The sequence below is a fragment of the Mycena indigotica genome, assembly GCF_014461135.1.
Source record: "Mycena indigotica strain 171206Taipei chromosome Unknown Mind.scaff0020, whole genome shotgun sequence".
Lineage (NCBI taxonomy): Eukaryota > Fungi > Basidiomycota > Agaricomycetes > Agaricales > Mycenaceae > Mycena > Mycena indigotica.
The window spans coordinates 355,908-378,953 of record NW_023503019.1 but is presented as its reverse complement, the minus strand read 5'-3'; the positions used below and the strand labels follow the sequence as shown (position 1 = coordinate 378,953).

The following is a 23,046-nucleotide window of genomic DNA, read 5'->3' as shown; positions in this document are numbered from 1 at the left end:
GCGCATCAAACCACCGGGTCTCCATCGTTCTTCAACCGCCGCCCTGAACTTTTCCTCGACAGCGCTCCACTGCCCTTGCCCTCTCAGGCTGAACACCCGGATGGTGCTGAACCATGCTAACAGCACGTCCAGCAGACTGCCCTCGGCGTATTCCAGCCGCACCTCGACCACGTGCCGCGCGAGATGCGGGCACGCCGCGAAATGCGCGTGTGCCGAAGCCAGGCGTTCTGCGCGGAGGACGGCGGTACGGTAGAGCCGCTGCTGGCACGGGTAGGCCAAGGCGCGGGCCGCGGAGGCGGCGGCCCGGAGCGCGGCTCTGGCGTCATCGTGGTCGGGGTCGAGCTGCGCGACGACGTGCGAGAGGAGCTCGGGCGGGAGTAGACAGGCTATCTGGGGCCGTTGTGAGGAGCCGGTGTAATATATACGCCCGCAGCCGGAAAGGGGAATCGATCCGATGACGAGCGGCTGATGGGTGGTGCGCGCAGACGGAGTACTCGTGTCCGGGAGGATGCGGCCCGGGCAGTCGCGGGACCAAGGAGGTATACGAAGGCGGCGGCGCAGGTTGAAGGTGGAGGTGAGCAGCAGCACCCTAGACGTTTCGTGTAAGCTCGCCACAACGCGCTCGAGCGCGACCCACACTAAAGCTAGTGGCAGCCTATCGGGATCCGCCCCAGGTTTGTATCCCCGTCCTACTCGTTCCCCGAAAGCCCCACGCCGCCCTATAGCCTGTTAGACGGTACATCCCAGCAAGACAACGGAGTAGGCGCACCATGTCATCCATTTCCTTCCTCAGCTCTATTACAACGCCCCATGCTCCTCGTCCGTCGAGAGTCAATCGGCGGAGACTGAGCGCCGGCAGAGTAGCGCGTTATCGAGATGACTGATACTGGGCAGTGAGCGATCTGCGCGAGAGACGTTGTCCAGCGACGATATATCGATAGAGGGCATTGGCAGCTGGGGACACCGGTGGAAGGGCAGGAGATTGTCGAAGGGGAGATGCAGATGAGGCGGGACGAGCTACGAGGACAGGTATCAGTATAAGCTGAAGCAATCAAATGTAGCGCGCACCGAGACAACTCAGTCTACCATCCACCGTCTCCTTCCAAAACTTTCGCGCGTTCTCCACCGAGTCCACGCTTGCTCTGCGCGCCGGCCCAAATTCAGAAGCTTCATACGATGTCGAACGTCCGAGTCATCGTGGCCGAGCGTACGCCAGCACCAGCGAAGAGTATGCGCCGCCAGTGGTGGGGACGCAAGAAGGCGTGCTGGCCCGGGCGCCCGAGATTGATGTCACGGCGGCGGCTTGTTGCCGGCGCCACGTAGGCACCACAGCTTGTCCGCTCCCGCCATGTGGTGCGCTGCGTCGGCGTCGGTGCGCGGGCGGTTGACGCCAGGAAGGTACGTAGGGCCGATGATGGTGGTCGGGAAGAAAGAAGCGCTTGACGTGGCACGTGCGCACCGCATGGTCCGTGCGCGCCACGTCAATCACGCGCAGATGCCCACTTCTTTCCTTCCTTTCCCCCGCCTCCCGTCCCCGCCCGTCGCCCTTGTCCCGCTACACCGCCCACTACGAGTTCACGCGCGTTGCTCATATGTGGCAGGCACTGCTCTCGTTCACCGTCCTCAAGCCTTAGACTCACGCGTTGTGTTCAAGCGCGGACGCATATCCTTGCCATCGTCTGCGTGAAGGAGCCGGTGGCAAAAACGCTCGCGGGTTAGTTAGTGGGGAAATGTGGTGCGCGACCTTTCATGCCTTCCCTCCCTCGCTCACCAGAGATAGTAGTATTTCTGCTGGGTCCGTCGGCAGACCGGCCTTCTTGATAACGCCTTGCTCTGAGTCTAGCCGCGATACCGCGCCGTCACTGCCCCCACGTCTCCACCACGAGTTTTCCCGTTGCCGACGCACTATCAGCAACTCTGAACTCTCGGCGCGGCACGCGCGACTCGGAGATAGAACCTGTGTTCAAATGCTCACCATGCGAGTTGGACACCACCCTCTTGACAGCAACACCGCTTTCCTCATCTACAATCGTCGACTCCGCTCGTAACCGTCAAACCCGTCCGGCGTGGTCAATACCGCAGCGCGCTGTCTCCGCGGCATCAATCGCCAGACGTTACCTTCGAACTGAGCCGCAGCTGCGTCAAACGCCCGGGTCAGACGACGACCAATCACCTTCCACACGGTCATGGACCCTGCCTCCATGATTCCCTCCTCAACTACCTCTTCTAATCGACTGCACGACTCCTCTTCGCAAACAACCTCGCAACGCACTGTAGTGCTGGCCGGCACCGCAGCGCGTGAGACTCAGCCGTACCGCTCCCCTCCTCCAACTTTCCACGTGCACGCCTCCAACGCCGCGGCGTTGTCCATAGTCTTTCTCCTCATCGACCGCACGACTCCCGTTCGCACACAACCCGGCAAGACAGCGACACGTCAAGTCAGCCGCGCTGCTCCCGTCCTTCTCTCCCTCCACTGCCGCGTCTCCACCCAGTGCGAGCTGTGAGGGGCCGTCGATCTAGTATACCGATAAGTACCTTGTCTTCACTATTACTTGGCAAAATACATTCTCCCCCCGCTAAATCAGCTTCGGCTTCAAGTTTTCTATACACATCAACTAGTATATATAATGTCTAGTCCGCCCAGAGCGATATAGGTAGTAGGTAAGTGCAGTACAGTACAGTGCAGATACGATAAGGGGACGACAAGCTTAAGCGGGTCTATGCAGAAGAAACGGCGACATGTATAAAAACAGAGCTGAAACACCCACCACTCACTCACGCAGTCCCCGCCCTCCCCAACAGCGGGCGCGGCAGCGGCCTCACATTGCTCCCCACCCCCACCGAAATATCCATCTCCGCCGGCTCCTCGACAATCGCCTCCTCCACAATGGACATCCCCACCCCGGACCCGGTGCCGGCGCTGAAGAACGAGCTGCTCCCCGTGCTGGCGGTGCTGCTCGTGGTCGACCGGCGCCTGAGCCCCTCGAACACCTCCCTCTCCCCCTCCCCGAGTACGGGCGTCATAGCCAGCCCGAGCTCGCCGGCCGCGCCGCGTGCGGCGTCACCTGCCCGCCCTAGTCGCCTACGGTGCGTGCCTGCAGCCCACGCCCGCCCCTTCCCCCCCGCAGCGAGTCAGCGAGCCACGTATCAGCGCCCGCGCCCCCTTGATCGATCGCGGCGTCATCGGGATTCGCACCGCAACCGTGATGCGTTTCACCACGCGGAAGGAAAGGGGCGTCGGCGTTGGCGTGGGGAGCGCGCATCAGCCGCAACTCTTTCTCTCATGCATCCGGGCACATAGGGGTGTGCCCGCCGGTATCTCCGCGATCGGAGGCAGTCCCCTTCTCCCTCGGGGGAGCCTTCGCGCCGGGTTCCCCACAGCCCAACAGCACAATAGCAATAGTGTCCCCAGAATAGCCACGCGGCAGTCCCCGCCGCGCTCGCACGCTGCCGCAGACACACCCCGGCTGGGTCCCAAAATTTGCTCTTTACGGACCGGCGAGCGGGCAATCGAAGCGGGCACTGGCACTGTTGGACGTGGTCTGGGTAACGCCCCGACCTGCGGCTGGGTTCGCGCTTCTGCGACCAGCCCGGTGCGCTGTGCGGGCCGACGCAGCATCACGGGCTCCAGGTTAGCTCCCCGTGTCCCGCTCCGCTCGCAACAGGTCGGCGCGCACGACCTGGTCGATAAATGGTCCAGCACGTACACTGCCGACCGCGCGGGAAGGAAAACGCCTACACCCATCCATTATAATCAATCAACAGTGTGAATTCATGTAGAAGCCCTCACCGGCAATCCCCAGCGCGCGCTTCTCCGCACGCGCAAACCTTCTTTCCTGCCCCTCTCCCACAACGCTGACATCCTCCGCCACTCTACCCTCCCAGGCCCCACCAGCCCCCGCCCACGCCTCAGGCGCCGGCGGCCTTACACCTGTCGCTTCCCGTGGGCCCCCAAAGCCGAATCTGCTTGTTGTTGGCGGCCTTGATGTGCCAATTTTCGCAGAACCCGCGAAGCCCCCGCGCGACGTCGTAGCACGCCCGGGAACGCCTGTCCTCGCAGCATAATCCTCCCACACTTGCGTATACGTAGTAAATTCCGGGGAGCGCAGGATCGGAACTGCAGGCTCCCACCGCTCGCCGCATCCTCGGCGTTTCCCCTCGCATGCTTTAGGTCGCGGCTTGCATTCTCCGCTTCGCCGCCGGCCCCGCGTTGAACTTGACGTGGGCGTGAGCGCGATCGCACGAAGGGGAAGCTGCGAAGCAGGGAGCCTGAACTAGTCGGCGAAGCCCGGGCCCGGGCCGGCGCCGGACATCTCGAGGACGGCGCGACGGCGGCGTCTTGTTGGAGTGGCGCGCCGGAGGACGGCGCGAAGTTATAGCTGGTAGGAACACAAACAGCTGCATTGCGCGATGAAGGGATATGTCGTGTCCCTGTCGACGTGCCGGTCCTGAAGCCTTGACTTGCAGATGGGCACTGCGATCGAGGCATACGTTTGTCGATCAGTCCACTGCTAGCCATCGTTCTCGAAGAACAGCACACGGACCTAGCGGACAAGAATAGGCGCAATCCGCCAGCGTGCGGGAGTCCTCCGACAGTTGGTATCTGCCAGTGTTTGTCAGGATCTGACAGTGACGATGAGAATTGGATGTGGAGAACGGAGCGGGGCGCGAACCTTGATTTGGCGATAACAGCGCTGGCTATACGTTCACACAAGGACATCCGTTGACGTCACGCAGGTGGAGCATCTCGCGAATGCGTTCTCCAGAAGAATGCCACTTCCAGTCTACGGAACGTCAGCCGATACGGACACGAACACGGACGGAGCGACGCAGGCCATCTATCCACCACCTACCCAGTTTGTCAGTATCTTGCATTCGACAGCACCCAGAAGTGGTAACATACTCCGCGGCTGACTGACCGATCGACGACGACAGTTTGGCACTGACGCAAGGGCGACTCTGGAGATAGGCACTATCGGAGCGGCCCCGCTTGTCGCAATCTGACGCAAGGCCGAGTATGCCCGGCGCGGCCTGTAATCAGGTCACCATCGACAGAAGCCACAGAAAACATAGGGACTCTACATCCGAGACGGCGTGATGCGGCCGAGCAGGTACAAAGACCGATGGCAGACGTTGCCCTGGAGGACGTCGTCTGGAGGAACCTGGGCGGATATTAAGATTCGGGCCAGAGTAGACAATCCAGACAATGCTGCGTTCCTCCGCCAACGCTGCTCAGATGAAATTGAGCCTGCGCGCATTCAAATGCCCGCTGGCCATGACGCGACGAGGCGCCGCAAGGGGTGCTGAATTTAGTATTCTCCCAGCGGACGTCTGGAATTGTCAAGATCGTGTTCGGCCAAAACGGGAGACGCCGCACCGGCATATGAAGTGCGCAATCGAGTCACAGTCTGCAATCCTGTCAATGTCGAGCACCAAAGAAGGTACCAGCATACCGTCATGCTCCTCCGCGGCCAACCGCCCCGACAGGTGCCCAACAGCCCCAAGTCAATCGCAAGCGCATGTTCGACAAGTTCTGTCAGTCAGCGAAGATGCGGGCTACAATGAGGTCAACGTCTAGAGCGAGATCAAGCACAAGTGTACCGCATTCCCGTCCAACAAACGACCGAGCAACCTGCCACTGCCATCGTTGGACAAGTTCTGTCAACGCGAGATCAATGTCCGAAGTAAATTTAGAACACAGCGCGTTACCCCACACAGCGCGCTGGCTCGAACGAGTCTGTAGTCGCAGAGTGGCCGTAGTAAAGGCCCGGGAAAGAAAGAACATCTACGCAGGCATTAGAATAATGCATAGACCCGACATGATTGATCTCTCACCTGGGACGGGAAAATCTGGATCAGCCACGGCGTTCGAGTTATTAGTCGTTGACGACACGTCCTCCGCGGCCTAGAACCGCACAGTAAATGCAGATGCGGGTGACCGATAAGCTGATGAAGGAGTAAGTGTCATCTTGAGCACCGTTGTTGGACAGGTTCGGCAAGACGCGATCAAGTTAATCTAGAATGAATACGTGGTACCTTGAGGATAAGGCCTTGCAGAACAATAAAGTACCCGTGGACTTCCTGTCAAACGCATAGTGACACTGCTTCTTAACACGAGAATAAATGTCAATGTGCACGCGTCTGTTGCGCCGCCCACCCGATGTCCATGGCAGACGCTGTACTTGGGACACATTCTCGTGTCCTGCGGCGTTCAATAGGCAAGTCAACAAACGATAGGCTGACGCACCATTTACCGGCTATGCGTCGTTCGTCCAGCGAGCGCCCAAAGAACGCGGCTATATTCTGCGACACACCCACCAAGAAACACCTGCGCCCGGACCTGTGGGCAGAGCTGAAGTCGTTGTCATAGCGCAGGAAATCGACACACACACCTTCCAAGCCGCCACGAGCGGAGGCGCTTACCCACTCGATATCAAAGGGGCACTCAAATCCATCGGCTCCATTACGTCTCAAGAGGAGCAAGACGAATCCGCCGCATTAGCGGTGCCTGTTGCGAAATTGATTCCCTGATCGCAGAAAGCCGGTCCTGGATGACAAAACTGTGAAGAGCGTCAAACGAGAACATATATCGGGAACAGGGGAATAGACCGACCGGGTCTTGCTCGATATTTCGTCGGTCCCGCTCCTTTGTCGCTTGCTTCCCGCCTCTGCAACTATAGCGGATAGGTTAGCCACGAATAACCAGCGGTCCTACAGCCATACACACCTCAGTCTGCAAGATGCGATCAATATTCAAGGTCAATCGAGAATAAGTATCCGGTACCTCGAAGATAAGGCGTTGCAAAACAACAAAGTACGCGTCGACTTCCTGTCAAACACTCGAGGCAATCTCCGCATAGGATATTGACTGGAAAATGAAGGCCAGTGTGCACGCGTCCTTCGCGCTGCACACCCGATGCCCATGGCGGACGCTGTACTTGGAACACGTCTCGTGTCCTGCGGCGGTTAATAAGCGAGCCAACAAACGATAGGCTGACGCACCTGAGATAGCCTGGGTGTTGACAACTGCCTTGCCGGCTACGCGTCAATGATTTTGTCAAGGCAGCGCCAAAAGACTGACTCACATAAACGCGGGTCTATTCTACAGCAGAAACACCTGCGCGCAGAACTGAAGGCGTTGTCACAGCGAAAGAAATCGACTCACTCGCCTTCCAAGCCCTTTGACACCACTGCGAGCGAAGCCGCGTTAGTGGTGCCGGTCGCAGGAGACCCGTCCTGGATAACAAAACTGTGAAGAACGTCAAACGAGAATATATATCAGATACGCGCGAATACACAGACCAAATCGCTCCGGGTCTTGCTGGATATTTTGTCGGTTATGCTCCTTTGTCGCTTGCTTCCCGCAAGTCTGCAACCATACTTACCTGATTGGTCAGCCACGACAACGAGCAGTCATACGGAGATACACACCTCAATCACGCCTAATGCCAAACCGTCGGCGACGAGCCTCAACGCACAACAACGAGCGCGCCACAGTCAAGTCAACGACGGTGGAAGAATCCGCACGCTCACTGATATATCAGGCAGAGTTGAGCTAACAAGTCAATCGCTCACCTTCGACTCTGATTTGGTAATGTCAAGCGAGGAACGTTTCCGCACCAACTCTATCCAGAGCTGTAATTCCTTCTACCGCAAGCCTTCGACTCCGACCTGGCAATGTCAAGCGAGGAATGCGCACACATTCTAACACAAGCACGACTACCTATCTGGCAAATCGTCGGCGGTAGGCACGAGAAGGGGCGGATCCCCGATTCTGTACAGACCTGTCCGAGTACTTATAGCAGGAGAACGCGTGAGTCTTTCGAGAAGCTGTGAGGAATGTCAAACGGGAATATATATCGGACGGGGCGCACCAAATGCCTCGGCGGCCTGGTCAATATATTGTGTGTCGCTGCCTTCGCGCAAATCTGCAGCTGAGAGGAAGACGAGACACATTAGATCAAGCCTCGCCGAAATAGCTGTCGCCGATGAACTTCAATACTAGAAATAAGCGCGCTATGATTAATATGAGTCAACGATGAAGAGGCCAGGACACAGCGGCGCACCGACGTTAAGCGGCAGTGAATACCTGCAGCGAAGTTGAGGACGCGGTCCATGTCTGAAGCGAAGTCAAACGTCTCCATTGCGACAAACCTCGGCCTTCCTCCAGGCGAGGTCGTGCGAGGAAGCTCTACGCGGGCAGGTGCTCGACGGATTCTTCCTCCACATGCACGCACGAACCTTTATCTGTGAGCGTGTCAATGACGGGTACGAAAAGAAAAGGACGAGACAAACCGAGACCAGCCTTGCGACGGAAGATTTGACACTGGTCGATATTGAGACCACAAGGGTGAATATCACCCAAACGAGCGCAGCGGAAAACGAAGGGGCCTCAGAAGAGCAAGCAAACAATGCGCAACCAGATGCCAACGATGACATTGCAAGCGGCGGGATACTGGATACGCCACGCAGATACCGACTACACACAACCTTTTCTGGCCAGAGCATCAGCATATTACCGAGCGAGAGAGGACAAGCCACGCACCAAACATCCTCCTCGGTCCCCTTCTTCGCCTTCTTCTTTTTCTTTTTCGCCTTCTTCGCCTTCGGAGCCGCGTCCGCCTCGCCCTCGCCCTCCGTCTCCTCGCGCGCACGTTTGGCTATTCTGGACTTCGTCGAAGCTTGGGGCGGTGCGACCTCGTCGATAGAGCTCTCCTCCTCTCCCTCGAGGTCGCCCGCCTTCGACTTGCTCGCTTTTGGAAGCGCTGCGAGCTCCTCTACAGAGACATCATCCGCCTCCACCACCCTTGCTTTCGCCTGCGCCTTCTTGGTCGCCTTCAATTTCGTAGGCGGCATGCGCTCCTCGAAAGACCCATCGTCGTCTTCGCCAGCGGGCTTGTTCTTTTTTGCCTTCTTGGTCGGCTTTGCTGGCGGCGCTGCCGCCCCATCGGTCTCATCTTCGCGACCCCGTTTGCTCTTTTTCGACTGCGTTGCCGGTTTCTCCGGCGGCGCGACCTCCTTCACCGAACTCTGGGTTGGCTTTGCCTATTCCTCTAGCGCAGGCTTAACTATCGTGGCTTGCGAAGTAGAGGGCTGGCTGGGCGGAGCATCGACGCCCGCGGGACGGAGGAAGGTGGGCGGCCTGTCTTTTTTCTTTTTTTCGTCTGCTGTCGCGGGGTCGGCGGGAGCTTGGTGACGGGGGCAGCGAAAATCGCGTCGCGCGCAGAGCCCCCTTCCTTCTTCGCCTTCTTCTTTTTCTCGGGTGGGCCGCCCTGCGAGGATATCGCGCGGACCTTGCCGGTAGCTTTTGCGCTGGCCTTGGCTGGGGGGAGTTCGTGGGATACTGTCTCCGTCGCTACCGTTCCAAGCTACTAAAAAGCATCAGTACCAGGCCCTGACATATCCACAGCCACGCACCTCGTCGACCTCGCGCCCCTTCCTGAACGCCCTCCTTCCCTTCGCCTGCGCGCCAAACAGGAACCGCAAATACGACGCCTAATAGGTCACCGCGCCCTCCCTGCCTACGCTCTCCGCCGTCGCCCGCCGCGCATCCGCGCCCGCCACCGCCCACGCGCCGTCCACGTCGTCCTGCACCTCCGCCCTCGCCAGCAGGCCCGTCGTCGTCGCGCCCTTGCGGGCCGCTGCATGAATTTGAGGCTCAGCGTGCCCGTGCTGAGCGCCTTGCCGCCCGCCGCCAGCGGGCTCGCAGTCGTCGTCGTCGCCATCGGAGGTGGAAGAAGGAGGAGAAAAGAGGAGTGGCGTGGGACGATGTGACGCCACGTGGCGGTTAGTGACGTCGGTGATGGCGAAGGACGGACCAGCCGAGGGGCTGCGCGGCGATGGCGATCGAAAAGGGCACGCGGCTGGCACGCGAGCGGCCGAGCCCGACGTCCCAGCAGATCTCAGGCACGCGCCGCCCCTCCCGCCGCACGACCCCGGCATCGCCCGCCCAGCGCCAGCGCGTCATCGCGTCATCGCGCCAACGCGGCATCTTCTCGTCGCGATCACGCATTGCGCAATGACCACCCGCGATGGCGCCGCGCCCGTCCTTCTGCCCTAGGCGCCGCGCGTCCCTGCGCCGCAGCACATGGCGCGCAACTCCGCGGCCGCGCCCGGGATCGCCCGGGACGTGACGCGCTGATGTGACGGCTCCCACGCGCGTCCCTTGCTTCTGTTCGTCATGTCGTCCTGCGAAAAGACCCTGTACCCGCGCTGGGCACGGGCGGCTGGTGCGGCGGCGGCGGCGGCGGCTGGTGCGTGATGTGGCTGCTATGCGTAAACGACAAAGGACTGACTGACCAGTGTCGCGTAGGTCTGGCTGCCACGTCAGCTTTCTCTGTCCAGCAAGACGGGCTCTATTCTCACTCAAACTCCCACCCCTTACTGCTTCTCGTTCTCGTTCTCTTCCCGCACTTCATCTTCGTCTTCCCACCCCCACCGCCCACTGGCAACACATCTACATCTGCCCCTGACTCACGCCGCGGCTGCACTTAACACTGGCGTCTCGAATGACAGGACACGTCTGTCGGGGCCCCACGGTGATAGGCCCCGCTCCACCTGACGCTGCCGCCGGACTGGACTCCGCGACACGACCTGAAGATGGACAGACTAGGCGGCACAGCGATACGACGCGACGCGCAGCATGGAAGTGTCCTAAGCCGACTTATCTATCTGCCGCTGCCCGCATTTTGCGGTCGAACTCAACACAGCTCGATCGACATTGACTGGCTGCCCCTGGTCGGATTCGAATGCGTCGCCCAGGCACAGGCCCACGTTGACTTGTGCATTCCCTGCTCAGCAACTCCACTGCCAGGCGAGTCGGTGGCTAATCGATCTCCTCAACGACTCTCTCGCTGGACTCGAGCGGGCGTCTTTTGGGCCGGCCTTCGTTGGGCCTCCGGGAAGCGCCTCACTGCGAACACTTGCACGAAGATGAACAGGCACAACGCTGTGCGACCGAGCGTCGATCCCGGCGCGGCGTCTACTATTCTCCCAAGCACAAGTCACTGACTGGATAGCTGCACGGACGACGCTCTGGCCGGAGGCACACAGCCGTCGTCAGGCCCTCTTATAGGCGCGTCACGATTCACATTGCAACCGCCCTCTCCCGCGGGGCCTCCCCGGTTGGGCATCCCGAGCCTACCTCGGACGACGCCGGACGCAATTCCACTATTGGTCCCAGCTTCTCCCGCCCCACCCTCGATCGGCGCATTCCACCGCGTCGAGTTTTCCCCTCCGCGATGGCGATAGGCCGGAGCCTGTACGCGACACGTACATGGCGTTCGGACTGAATCATTTCCATCGCGCGCGTCGTTGGCTTTAGGCGAACGCGTCGCCGCGCGCCAATCAGCGACGCCACTTCCAGTGACGCCCAGGCACCGTGACCCCCGTCGCTGGCGCCTGGTCCCCTCGTCGTCCTGCGCAGCCCCATGTCCTAGGAGGAGTGGAATTCCAACCTAAATCAGCCCCATAGTGCTGGTCGTAGGCGCCTTGAGCGGGCCTGGGCCGGCACTTGCAGTCCGGACGGCGGCGGACAGCTATGATGAAATCAGCGATCGGTACCCAGTGCGCTGTCCTGTCCTGTCCGCCTGTCGAGAAGAAGCCGTGCGGTCTGGCGTACGACGGACACTTCCCCGCGAATTCGAAGCTCGTCGAGGTGGAGCCGGGCCCAGCCCGGCGCGGGCGGCGGCGCGGTTGGTTGCCGGCGCAGCGCGCAGGCGAGGGAACGGAGATCGTACGCGCAGGGAGGCGAGGGAAGCGCAGCGGTCAGGTTCGGGGTCGGCAGCTGGCCGTGGTCAGGCGGCGATCGTCGGACGGAGAGTGAATGGGTGGCTGGCGGATCAAGGCCCGTAGCGATATGGCCTTGTCATCCCCGCCCTTCATCAGCTACTAGTAGATCCATTACGACGCTGCTCCGCGTGCTCCTCGTCCGTCAAAAGTGAATCGAGACGTTGCCAGACGGGTGGGAGCGAGTGTCGCACAGACAGCCAGCCGGCTTGTGGTCCGTCGATAGCGACGTCGCCACGGACAGCCAAAACAAGCAGAGGAGACCGGCCGGCACGCGACCGCGCAGCGCAGCACATGAAGGTGCCGATGGTGGTGGTCAAGAAGAAAGAAGCGCTTGACGTGGCACGTGCGGCACCGCATGGTCCGTGCGCGCCACGTCAATCATGCGCAGATGCCCACTTCCTTCCTTCCTTTCCCCGTCTCTCCTCCCCGCCCGTCTCCCTTGTCCCGCTACACCGCCCGTTACTCGGCCACGCGCGTTGCAGGCCCACGCGTCGTTTTCAAGCGCGCAACCCGGGGGATGTCCTTGCCGGCGACTAGTGGCACAAACCCTGGCCGATTTGTGGTGCGCGACCTTTCATCCCTTCACTCCCCCGCTCACCACAGACAGACTCGGAGTTCTTATGGGTCAGTCGTCTGTCGGACTCCGTTTGTCCGAAGATTGCCCTTGAACCTACAAGTTGCTCAAGCTGCGCCATCGCGCTGTCGCTGCCCCACGGCTCTATGCACGTTGTCGAATCACTACTAGCAATCCACTGTCTGCGCGGAACGGTTGCAGCAAGGACAGATTGCGCTCAGCCCATGCGATCTTCCCAGCAATATCGCATTCTTCCTCTACAATCGCCAACTCCACCTTGTGAACGTCAAACCTGTCCACCGTGATCAATACCGCAGCTTACGGTCTCCGCGGCGCATCGAGGACCGCAAGGACCGGTTCTGCTAGGTGTCTATGGCCAGACGAACATTCGAATCGACGGAAGCCATGTCTTCTAATCGTCCGGACGAGTTCCCTTAAGCTTCGCACTGGTTGGCTAGAGTCCAGCGCCGATCTGCTACTCACAAGAATAGCATACCAATAGGTACTTTGTCCGGACTATTGCTTAGCAAATACATGCGCCCCCGATAAACCGACTCACCCGCTGCCCGCATTTGACAAGTAGCGCGATCGACACCGAGTGCTCCACGTCTACGTCCTCGCTGCCCCTTGCAGGCCCGGCCTCCCATGCGCGCAGGTACCTGCCCTCCTCGGACGATTCGAATGCGTCGCCGGCCGCTCCCGCCAGGGCGTGCCTTTTCCAGTCAGCAACTCCACCGGCAGGCGAGCGGGCCATCTATACAGACTTTGCATCCGCAAGACTGCAGGTCAACACCGCGCAGAGCCGCGGTACCGGTCAGGCATGGGTCAAGATACATTCACCGTGAGTAGCTGACGTGTTCAACAAGAAATATATCTAAAGGCTCATCTGATAGAACCACCGAAAGCCCTCTGGCACCTCCACGTCCTCCCAACAGCTTTTGAACGACTCGGGTGTCACGTCCCGGCCCATCTCTCTCTCCCGGTGAACTATGTCCTTCGCAGCGTCTAGCCAGAATTTATGCTCGCCATCGAAACACAGCGGCATAACCACGAAGTGCACTTTTTCGCTCCGTATAATCCGCAAGATATGCAGCTCCATCTTGTTGCGGCATTCCCGTGCGCGGGCAAGCCAGGCGTCCAGTACTCTTGATGACAGGGGCTCGCGATCGTGAATGCCCGAAAACAGCTCCGACGCAGAGTCTCCCGCCAGAGCAACGACCCGCGGGCTCACTCCAATACGCTGGTTCGTCTGATCATGAGGCGCAAAGTCCACGATAACAAAGTAGGGTTGTCCCGGCGTCTTGTCGTCGAGCGATGCGACAGCATAGTAGTAATCCGAAGTGTGGTTCTCGCGATGATAAGTGACTGCTGCATGAAGGTCCCACAGCTCGCGGCGCGAAAGGTTGCGTACCGTGGCTGAAATGACATGAGTGCTGTGTAGATGTCACTTCACGAAATGCAAACCTTGTCTGCCAGATAAGAATGCGGAGCACGTATTGCGATGATTCCCCTGCTTCCAATCAAAACGTTGGCAGTCCGCCGAACAATAAAGCGACACTCTACAGTGACTGCATCGTTTCAACTGAGCTTTGGCCATTGTTTTCGAGCACTGCGGTAGCTTGAAGTTGTGCGTCAATGTTTGTTTTTCCGCAAAGAAAAAAAAAACAGGAAAACGGTACCTTGCCCGAGCTACAAATGCCATAAGTCGCATGGCCTCGCACACTAGCAGCTGATTGAGCAGCGACACTGAATTCCAGCATTTTAACCATCTGGAAGTAGGACGCGGATGAGCTGGATTGCAAGAATGTAGGGGAAGTCAAAACTGGATAAGCGTCCTCTATCGTGCTGGTGATCAACAGATGAATTGGAGAAAACAGAGCTTCCGAGCAGAGAACGTCCTTGAAGATGGCGTTGACTGCATCGCAGATGATAGTGTGGCCATTATCACGACTGCTAGCCCGTGCCAAGGCCGATATGAGACCGTGTCGCAAGGAAATTTTGAGAGCAGAATGACGCGTGAGGGTAAGCAATCTGAGAAGCTTGAAAACACCGCAGACCCCCCCGGTGCCAGAGCCCAATATGCTCCGTCGGATAACCAGATGTGTCGGTCGACAGTAAGCAGAGAATAATTTGCATGAGCATCATTGGGTTAAGAGATGATATGAAGATTTGAAGAAATTGTCCGCTGTGGCGGCGACCAGTGGCACTACGACGTTGAACAAGATTGTCGATGGAGGAAACAGTGGAGCCTAAACAAGTCAGGAGTTCGTCGGCGAAGTTCGACGCTGCCCCGGATGGTCTGCGTTTGAGCTCTGTCGTGTAGACTTGCAAGTGCAGAACTATGAGTTGGGCGACGTTATAGAGACTACCGCCGGCGCCTGCAACGATGTCTTCCAATGCACCATCAGAATAATCTTGTTGCCGAATGAAGGCAGTTATGAATCTGATATCCTCGTGAATATGGTCGCGATGTGTTGAGAGGCAGAGACTCCAAAGGCGGTAGACCGCTCGTAGGAAACCAGGCTCTTCGACAGCAACCTTGGTATCGTCCTGATTTCGGATGCCAAATGCCGCGTGTGTGAAGCGCAACAACGAGACGATGATATCCACCTCGTAAACGTCGTGGTCATGCCGAAATGAAGCAGGAATAGCTGCAAAGTGTTCTTGCAAGAAGCAGGACCAGCGGCAAACTCGGACCCATATTTCTTGGTATGGCGCACGAGAACGGGAATGGGATGTAGGATGGCCTTCCTCAATCATCAGTTGCAGATTCATTGCTTCCCGACACCCCAGGAGCGCGACAAGCGCTGTATTCAAACAGAATGCTTGGAATGGCGATAACTTGTCAAGCGCAGTGGGAGGAGGAATACGGGTTGGATCCAGAAGAGTCCAGTAAACTGGAAGCAGGAGGACCTGATCCTGTGGATCAGCATGCACCAGTAGCTTGAATTGAGAAAAATCGCGCGGCTCGTCGGAGATCATAAGCAAGAGGGCGATATTCTAGCCAGGCACCAAGATTAGTGAGTTACAACTGTGCATTTGAGCTATTTGACACGAACGCGCAATCGGGTCGGTAGAGATTGGAGATTGCGCCTTGAAAACAGGGCGTGCATTTGCGGATGATGATGACAGTTAAGAGCAAGCCGCGTAGTCACGCTGTCACTACTTCTTCTGGCTTCGACCACTAGTACGTACTCAGAGGCTTATTCGGGTCTTGTTTTGGTTAATACCATACCAATCGTGACCGACCCGGCCTATGCATTGAATTCGCGCGGCTGACTACTGGCATGGAACGAGGACCGAGGCATTACTCGCGGAATACACCGGCCGTTAGAGGGGTGGAATAGCAGCAAAGGGTCGGAAAGTATGTATATGGCTGTATCCGAGTTGGCTGTATCGTGAATGAAAAGAGGCAAGAATTTCATCGTGTAGTGTATATGATACAGTGAGGGGCGATTGCGATCTCGAGAGTTTTCGAGGTCCGCAGTCGAATGGTAACTTGGGAAGAATACGCTCCCAAACGTGGCGGTGGAAGCGCAACGCAGCCGCCGTTCGCACTCGATGGATGGTTTGGGATGTCGAGGAGATAGTTTGCTGGCTCGGAGAAGGGGGCATCTGAAAAAAAACGGTTGGCGGCCCGGGCAAAAGTGGTCAAAAGCGCCAGCAACAAGCACTACAGTGCTGGAATCGTCCTTCCGGAAACTAGTTTCGTCGATCATGGGTTGACCGTCGCCAGGGGCCAGAGTCAAGCACGGTAGGCGTCAAAAAGGTGACGAAGAGAGGAATGTCGTCGTCGATAACGAAGCCGAGATTTGGCTGCGGCGTACGAGCGCACGATGGAGGTGCGGTTAACCCTCTGTTGGGAGCTTGTTGTTTGAGTGTATAAGTGCGGGGATAATTGGGGGAACCAGCTGGGCGAGAAAATGGGATGGTCGCGATAGTGCGCGGGTCGCATGTCTGGACGCTAAAAGCGGATATAGCCACAGAGGTCGTGGAAGCGGGTTGGGAGAGAATGGATGGCCATAGGCTGTATTCGGGTGTGCGTGCCGAGGAAGACAATGGCGATCTTTCGATATGACTGGGGAAATGGCGTTGGAGACGCATTGTGCGATGAGGGAGTGAGATTAGACGCTGGGGATGCGTTGACCGCGGCGCGAAAGCCTCACGAGCAGACGACTCGCTCCCGTCGTTGTCCATCCATGACGACGTAGTCCCAGCTTTCCGTCGTAGCAGCGCGATATACGGGCTGCTAATGCGGGGGAGCTGGATGATATGTGAGAGGAGAGCGGGATTCTGGGAGGCTTTGAGTCGGGGGAACGTGCTGGGGGTCTGCAGAAGACCGAGGAATATGTCGTCAGTATCTGAGCAGAACAACTCCGAGCCCGCGGAGCACACACCATTACGCACTCCCCCAGAGCGCCCACAGAGCCACTCACTTCCGCCGTCTCTCCCCAGCCCACTCCAGCGTCGCCTACTCCTCGTTGCCGGAATCCCCTTGAAGTCAAGCGATGAGGCCAGGCATGGCGGAACGTGAGGGAGTACACACACACCTGGACAGTGCCATCCAGCGACTCACGATGCAACTCAGCGGCTCCAGTCCCGTCCTGGCACCAACTCAGTGCGGCTTGGGCCCCACGAAGGCGGGGGAGCGACCGGGTCACCGATGCACGCCGTGGTTGTACAGCTCTGAATAACGCCCGTCAGTGACATTCAGCAAACTGACATGGACAAGCAACTTACCAGCGTGAGGGCAGCGCACTGTGGTGGGCGGGCATAGAAGAGAAAAGAATGGGATCTGCGTGATTGACGTGGCGCGCACGGACCATGCCGTGAGGCACGTGCCACGTCATCCGCCTCTTGCCTTCCGTCCACCATGTGGCAATGACGGCGCAGCGCCGGTGTTGCTGTGCTGCGGCTCATGCTCTGCGCAGACAACCTGTTTGCTTACTCTTGATGGAGACGACTATTACTGGCGCTCAAGTCTTCGCTGGGCCGACGCTGGCGCCGACACCGAAGGACTGCGTATGCGGAATAGATGGGCGGACATGAAGCAGGGGTGTTTGTTCTCGGTAGAATGGTGTGTCTGGATCCATGCTTATTCTCCTCAAGCGTGCTAACGGATCCCTCCACTTCTTCCCTCACTCTCTCCAACTTGAATCGGATCCCACTTGGAGCGCCGTAGGACGCGGGCCTTGTCATTGGTACCAAGATTGGTACAGCGAAGGACTCTTCGAACGCTGGCGACGAGCCGGACCACGCGTCCTCCGAAACCCCGCCGACTTCTGCTTCGACAACTACAGTGACGGTGCCTCTTCAATCATGCTCCTCGCCCGTCTTTAAGTTCTCGCGATTTCGAAAATGCACGACTATACGCCAAAGACTCTCCTTTCCATCTGCGCCGCGGTTTCCTGCGTCATCTCGCAACGTCTGCACCGCCGAAGCGCCTGAGCCCGGGAGCCGAACAGGCTTGCAAGCCCCAGCGTCAAGTACGAGTCCATAGGGATGAAGGCCGCTCGCCCCGCGAAACTTCCCTTGTGAGCGCGCTCAGTATACGCGTAGCCTGCGGGTGAGCTGGTTTGTGCGGAGATATGCTTCCTCAACTCCTGGAGTGTCGAATCGGCTCTTCCGTCAACGACTCACACTTCTTCAGTGTGTTTCTCGCCTTACAAAGCGGTTTTCTACGGCATTGCCCCCGCTTCTCGCAAATACCGGCTGACTTCTCACTCGAGCCGCATGCGCTTTGGTACTCGTTTATCCTGAAACTTCGGAGTAGACGGGGGCAGTACGTCAACCAGAGCGGTCACCCCAAGTATATGCTAACCCCCTCAGAATCATTTCGCCGTACGCGTATTGCTGCAGTCCTCATGAATTTTTCACATGATGAAACTGCCTGGATCTTGCGGGCCAGAATCGATCATTGAAGGAGAACCTGTACATCCTCAGTTAAGCTCCACCCCTTCTCATCTGTCATGGCCAGCTCTCGATCGGGTTCTTTCCGCTTCGCTCACAAGGAACACTGCAAGGAGTGAGTCTCGATAACCCAGAGTTGGCGCGAGAACGGATTTCAAAGCCACTTGCGATAACAAGAACCGCGCGAGCGTCTGACGCAGTATATAACCAGCTTGACCGCCAACCATAGCAAAGGTGCGGAAATCCCGGAGTCGTCTTGTGCGGCGCACATGGGCAGGCTTGTTTGTGCAGGTCTGTGTTTGTCTGTCGTTGTTCCTCCTCGTAATATTTTCAACTGATTATGATTGCAGTCCGCTAACCACGGAAACGATTGTACTGCCGCGTCTCCTTTGCGAACAAAACCAACAAAGAATCCCAGACGTCTGGCTTGCGGCACTCTCACATCCGAGTGGGCTGATCTCAGGGACTCCTTATTCTGCTTCTAGCCCTTGGTGTTGTATTATCTTGTACGTCCTTCCCTCTCATCTTCCCTGATCGGTGCTCAATTCGCTTCCTTCATTAAGCGTCATATACTTAGCTAGCTACATCAAGTTTGTCAACGGAGGATACACCGACGTGTCATTGACAACGAATGGATGCCGTATGTTACTTTGCTTGATCAGCCCACGAGCATCCCGCTCCGTACGAAAGAGACCGGCCACTCGGTGGTCCGCGCCGGGCCAAGGCTATATCTGTGCTGCTGATAGCGATACCCGGAGATGTCTCTGCTTATTGTGGCACGCCCCGGGAGGCAGTGGAGCCGCTGCGGTAGATTCTGTCGGTCGCCCTCATTATTGGGTGAGAACAAGAAGGAGATATCGCCAACATACTGTATTTCGGTACTCCGCGACAGCGACATGCAGTCTACGCCGATCCCAAGCGCTCCTTGGCCCACTCGACAAAGTCGTCGATGGAGGACGGCCACGCGGCGTCGACGTCGTATGTTGCGAAGCGCGCGTCAATCGAGCGCACAAAGTCGAGGAACTGTGAGTTGGTGAGTACCAGCGGGCAATACGGGGAGTCTTGGCGAAAGGGGAAAGGGCTGGATGTGGAGGAGGAAAAAAACACACCATGATCCATGTATCTTTGCTCACACCGTTGCTGCGCTTCTCCGTGAGGAATTCGGACCACCAGTCGTTGTATTCGGGACGCCACCCGTCGACCTCTGTAGATCGCAGGTCAGCTGTGAAAGAGAGAACAACTATGGAAGGAAATCAAGACAACGCTTTTCGAGAGCCATATCGGTTCGATATGGAACGAGCGAATAGCAGGAAGGTGGAAGCGGAAGGCCAGCATTGACGCGGTCGCACACGACAACGAGCATTGCGATAAGCCCACGAAAAGTAGCGAAGGGGGTAGGGAGAAGGAAGGAGGAGGAAGACGGGGGAGGAAGACTGCAATATACACGCACCCATAAGTGTGTCCCCGTTATCATCCACTCTTCCTCCCAACGTTGCATACGGTAGCAGCAGTCCCAAAGCGCAGTCGCCGTCTCGAGCGCTGTACAGGATTGCCATCGATAAGCCATCGTCAGAGGCAAAAAATGACCACACGCACGAATACTCCGCTGCCCCTCGCTCTTCGCGAACTCGAACGTGTTGTTGTAGACCTTCTGGAAGTATTTGGGGTCGACACCAGACGTGAGACGCGTGCGGAGGCGGGAGAGCGCCGCTTGCATTGCGGGAATAGAGTCGGCGCTGGGCGTAGTCAGCGACCGGGAAGAAGGGAGAGAAAAAGGACAAAACAGACCCAAGAGCCTTCCAGCCATCGACATAGCCCGCTCTAGACCACTCGTCCATGTGGGGGCTCTTCAGCTCAAAGGCAACAGCAAGCAAGACCACGTCTTCGGGGTCGACGCCGAGGTCCTCGCACATCCGAATTGTCCCATCGACCGTTATCTCCTCGCCATCCGCGTCTGTTGCTGGTGAGTATGGCGAGTAGTGCCCAACAGCGACGTGCCCTTGTACTTGTGAAACAGCGCGTTGAGTCTGGCCGTGGCAGACGCGCCGGACGCTGGCCGGACAAAGTGGGACTGGGGCGGGGGTGAGGCGGGAATGGCGTCCGGATCGCTATAGTAGGCGTCTACCGCGACATCCATCCACTTGTACTTCTCTAGGAAGCGACGCGCGTCCTTCACTGTGGCGCCATCGGAGTCAGCAACGACAATGGGAAGGGGGAAAGGCCACGCACGATGCGCCGGTGACGCCGCAAAACTGCGCTATGTTCTCCTCCATCTTCTTGTCGACCATCAGCAACGGGGGTGGGGTCTTTGCAGCGCGTACAAGGGCGAGAACGGATGTGATGGGTGCGATGGGGCCGTGGAAGGTGGGGGAAGGTCGGAGAAGGAAAGGCCACAAGGTCAGCGATGACGTGGCTGCAGCAGCGCGGGCACTCACGGGACGAAAGAGGTGCACGTAGGCGGCAGCAGCGAGAAGCAGCAGCAGCAGCGCCCAGCTCGTCGTGGCGGTCGTCGTGGCGGAAAGGAAAGAAGAGTGAGTCGGCTGCGGGAGTGACAAGAATAAATCACGTCATCCGCATGACATGACGCCACTTTTTTTCTTCTTGATTCACGACCACCACCACCACGGCACTATTCCTATCTGCTTCTTATTTGCGCCTTCTTACGTGGGTAGCCTATCTGTCGTTCGTCCCCCCCGTTTTCAAGCACCGCATTCTCTCTGACGTGCCCTTGTTCTTGGAGAGCTCTGGCCCGTTGTCTTGCCGATAAGCTATCTGTGAGTCGCATCCACCCACATAGCTGAAGGCGCTTACTCAACCGCTTTCAGTGTACCTTTCCCATCTCTTTCGTCCGCCAAAGCAACACGACAAAAACGCGGGCGCTCTCCTCTCATCCATCGCGAATCGCCTCCTCCCTTGTGTCGCTCGGACCGGCTTGTGTGTGGTACTCTGTTGGAAACCCGCCCTGACGGCTTCCAGGTCCCTGTTTTGGCCAGCGTCAAGATGTCGCAAGGTCGCCGGGCTACCGCACGTGGTCGGGGCTTCCTGCTTCATAAACGGCAACAAGGCTGGGAGAAGCTTGCAATGTCGCAGGATATGTGCATGTCTTTCTCTATCTGATACCGCGCTCCGTTGACGCCTTTGCAGATTCAGCACTTGCGACAACAAGAAGGCGTTTCCTTGGCGTCGGACGCAACTCCTCAACAATCATCCATTGGAACAACGAACGCGCTTGTGCGGTATTGCCCATTCTAACGCTCCGAGTCATCTACCCTGCAATTGCTCTTCTTTCTGGCGGCATTCGATACCCAGAAGACCCCGTCCTCCACATCCTGCCACTTTTGCTTGTCAATCTACAACCAAGGCAACGACGCTCTCATCATAACAGGCAACGCTGGCGGCCTGCACAGCAGCGCCCCGGTCGTTGTGGCGGAAGAGAAAGAAGGGATGCTCAGCTGTGCGGAAACCGAGCTGTCGCATGTCTTTTCCACTCCAAGCGACATTTTTCTTGACTAGTTAGCTCGGCCTCGAGAGAATGGGCCCCCGCGTTCCCTTGTACCTCGTATGCAATTCATGTGCGGCTATTACAGTTGAGTTCCTCATATGGAATAATATCGGTGGAAACCCTACCCCTATTCCATATTACGGATATTCCATATGAAATTTATCTTGATTTTATATCTTATATTTATTTATTGTATTTTTATTTTATATTTTCATTTTCTGTTAGTTTTAGCATGCTCAGCATATAAACATGATCTGTGTATACAGTAAAGTATGATGAAATGTTTCTCTGAGTCTCCCTAGCCTTTGGTTCAAGCATAATCATCTTTCTAAAGAGTGTTGTTTACTTAATGTAGTATAGATAATAATTGGTGGGATTAAAGATGGCTGGAAGATGTTATACATTTGTATTTATGGTCATAATTTTGGTGCTTTAACTGCTTCTCCACCCAAATTTGGATGGAATAATTGCACAATCAGGCCATTCCATATTCCAGAACACAAATTGTGGAATATTTACTTCTCCCAAGGCTGTGGAAGGCTAAAACTTATTCCATATTGAGGATATTCCACATGGGGTGATTCCATATGAGGAACTCGACTGTACTCTTGTCTTTGTCACTCTCCTTAACTTATATTTGTAGCGTTAGGAAACCGGTCTCGTGTGCTCGCATAATTCTCTCCCGGCTCTCTTCCTACTCGTCGTGTCGATGGCGATATTCGCCCTCTGGACATTCATACGACTATTCGCGAGTGAACTAGCGTAGCGGCCCCGCGTTCTCTGCCTGTTTCTAAATTGCATCCTAGCATGCGGCGCTGGCTTCGAAACCCAGCAACTCGGTTGTGCTATACATCTGACGGATGTCTTTTGACTGTGAGTACTTCTCTTCATCGTCCAAGCTTTTTCGCTGACTCCGCGGCAGCTTCGGTCTTGCTACAGCTGCTAGTAGTACAGCAAGCGGGTTGGCTTCCGTTGCTTCCGGGACAACTCCTTCCACACCGCCGTTGCTCATCCCATGGAACTCACGAACGCAACGAGCGGTACTGCCTGGTGTTAAACTCCGACCCTTACTGCTTCTGACGCGGGCTTCCCGGTCGATACGGTCACTGACCGTTCCCGCGTGCCGTTCTGGGCAATGGTGGCCGAACTTGTGCGAAATCTGTAACTGGATCTTTCGAGTACGCCGTTCATTCTGCTTTCTAGCGACAATCGCTCCGGCTCACGCAATCCCCGGCCGTGGTTCCTGGTCTCAGACTTCAACCTTACCGCT

At 57.4% G+C, this 23,046-nt stretch overlaps 2 protein-coding genes across 2 annotated transcripts; both read right to left on the bottom strand.

Annotated features, from left to right (window-relative positions):
- Nucleotides 1-16,066: 16,066 nt before the first annotated feature.
- Nucleotides 16,067-16,928, bottom strand: MIND_01429800 (uncharacterized protein; the record flags this gene model as incomplete). The annotated part of the gene is made up of 3 exons (XM_037370679.1): nucleotides 16,067-16,693; nucleotides 16,762-16,858; nucleotides 16,915-16,928. 3 exons carry the CDS (start codon nucleotides 16,926-16,928, stop codon nucleotides 16,067-16,069), a joined length of 738 nt encoding a protein of 245 aa, XP_037212950.1.
- A 2,004-nt stretch (nucleotides 16,929-18,932) lies between these two features.
- MIND_01429700 (Defective in cullin neddylation protein) lies at nucleotides 18,933-20,562 on the bottom strand (the record flags this gene model as incomplete). The annotated part of the gene is made up of 11 exons (XM_037370678.1): nucleotides 18,933-19,088; nucleotides 19,144-19,177; nucleotides 19,209-19,297; nucleotides 19,384-19,397; nucleotides 19,442-19,478; nucleotides 19,725-19,813; nucleotides 19,871-20,010; nucleotides 20,063-20,228; nucleotides 20,273-20,345; nucleotides 20,422-20,449; nucleotides 20,504-20,562. The coding sequence occupies 11 exons, from the start codon at nucleotides 20,560-20,562 to the stop codon at nucleotides 18,933-18,935; spliced, it is 885 nt and encodes a 294-aa protein (XP_037212949.1).
- Nucleotides 20,563-23,046: the final 2,484 nt, after the last annotated feature.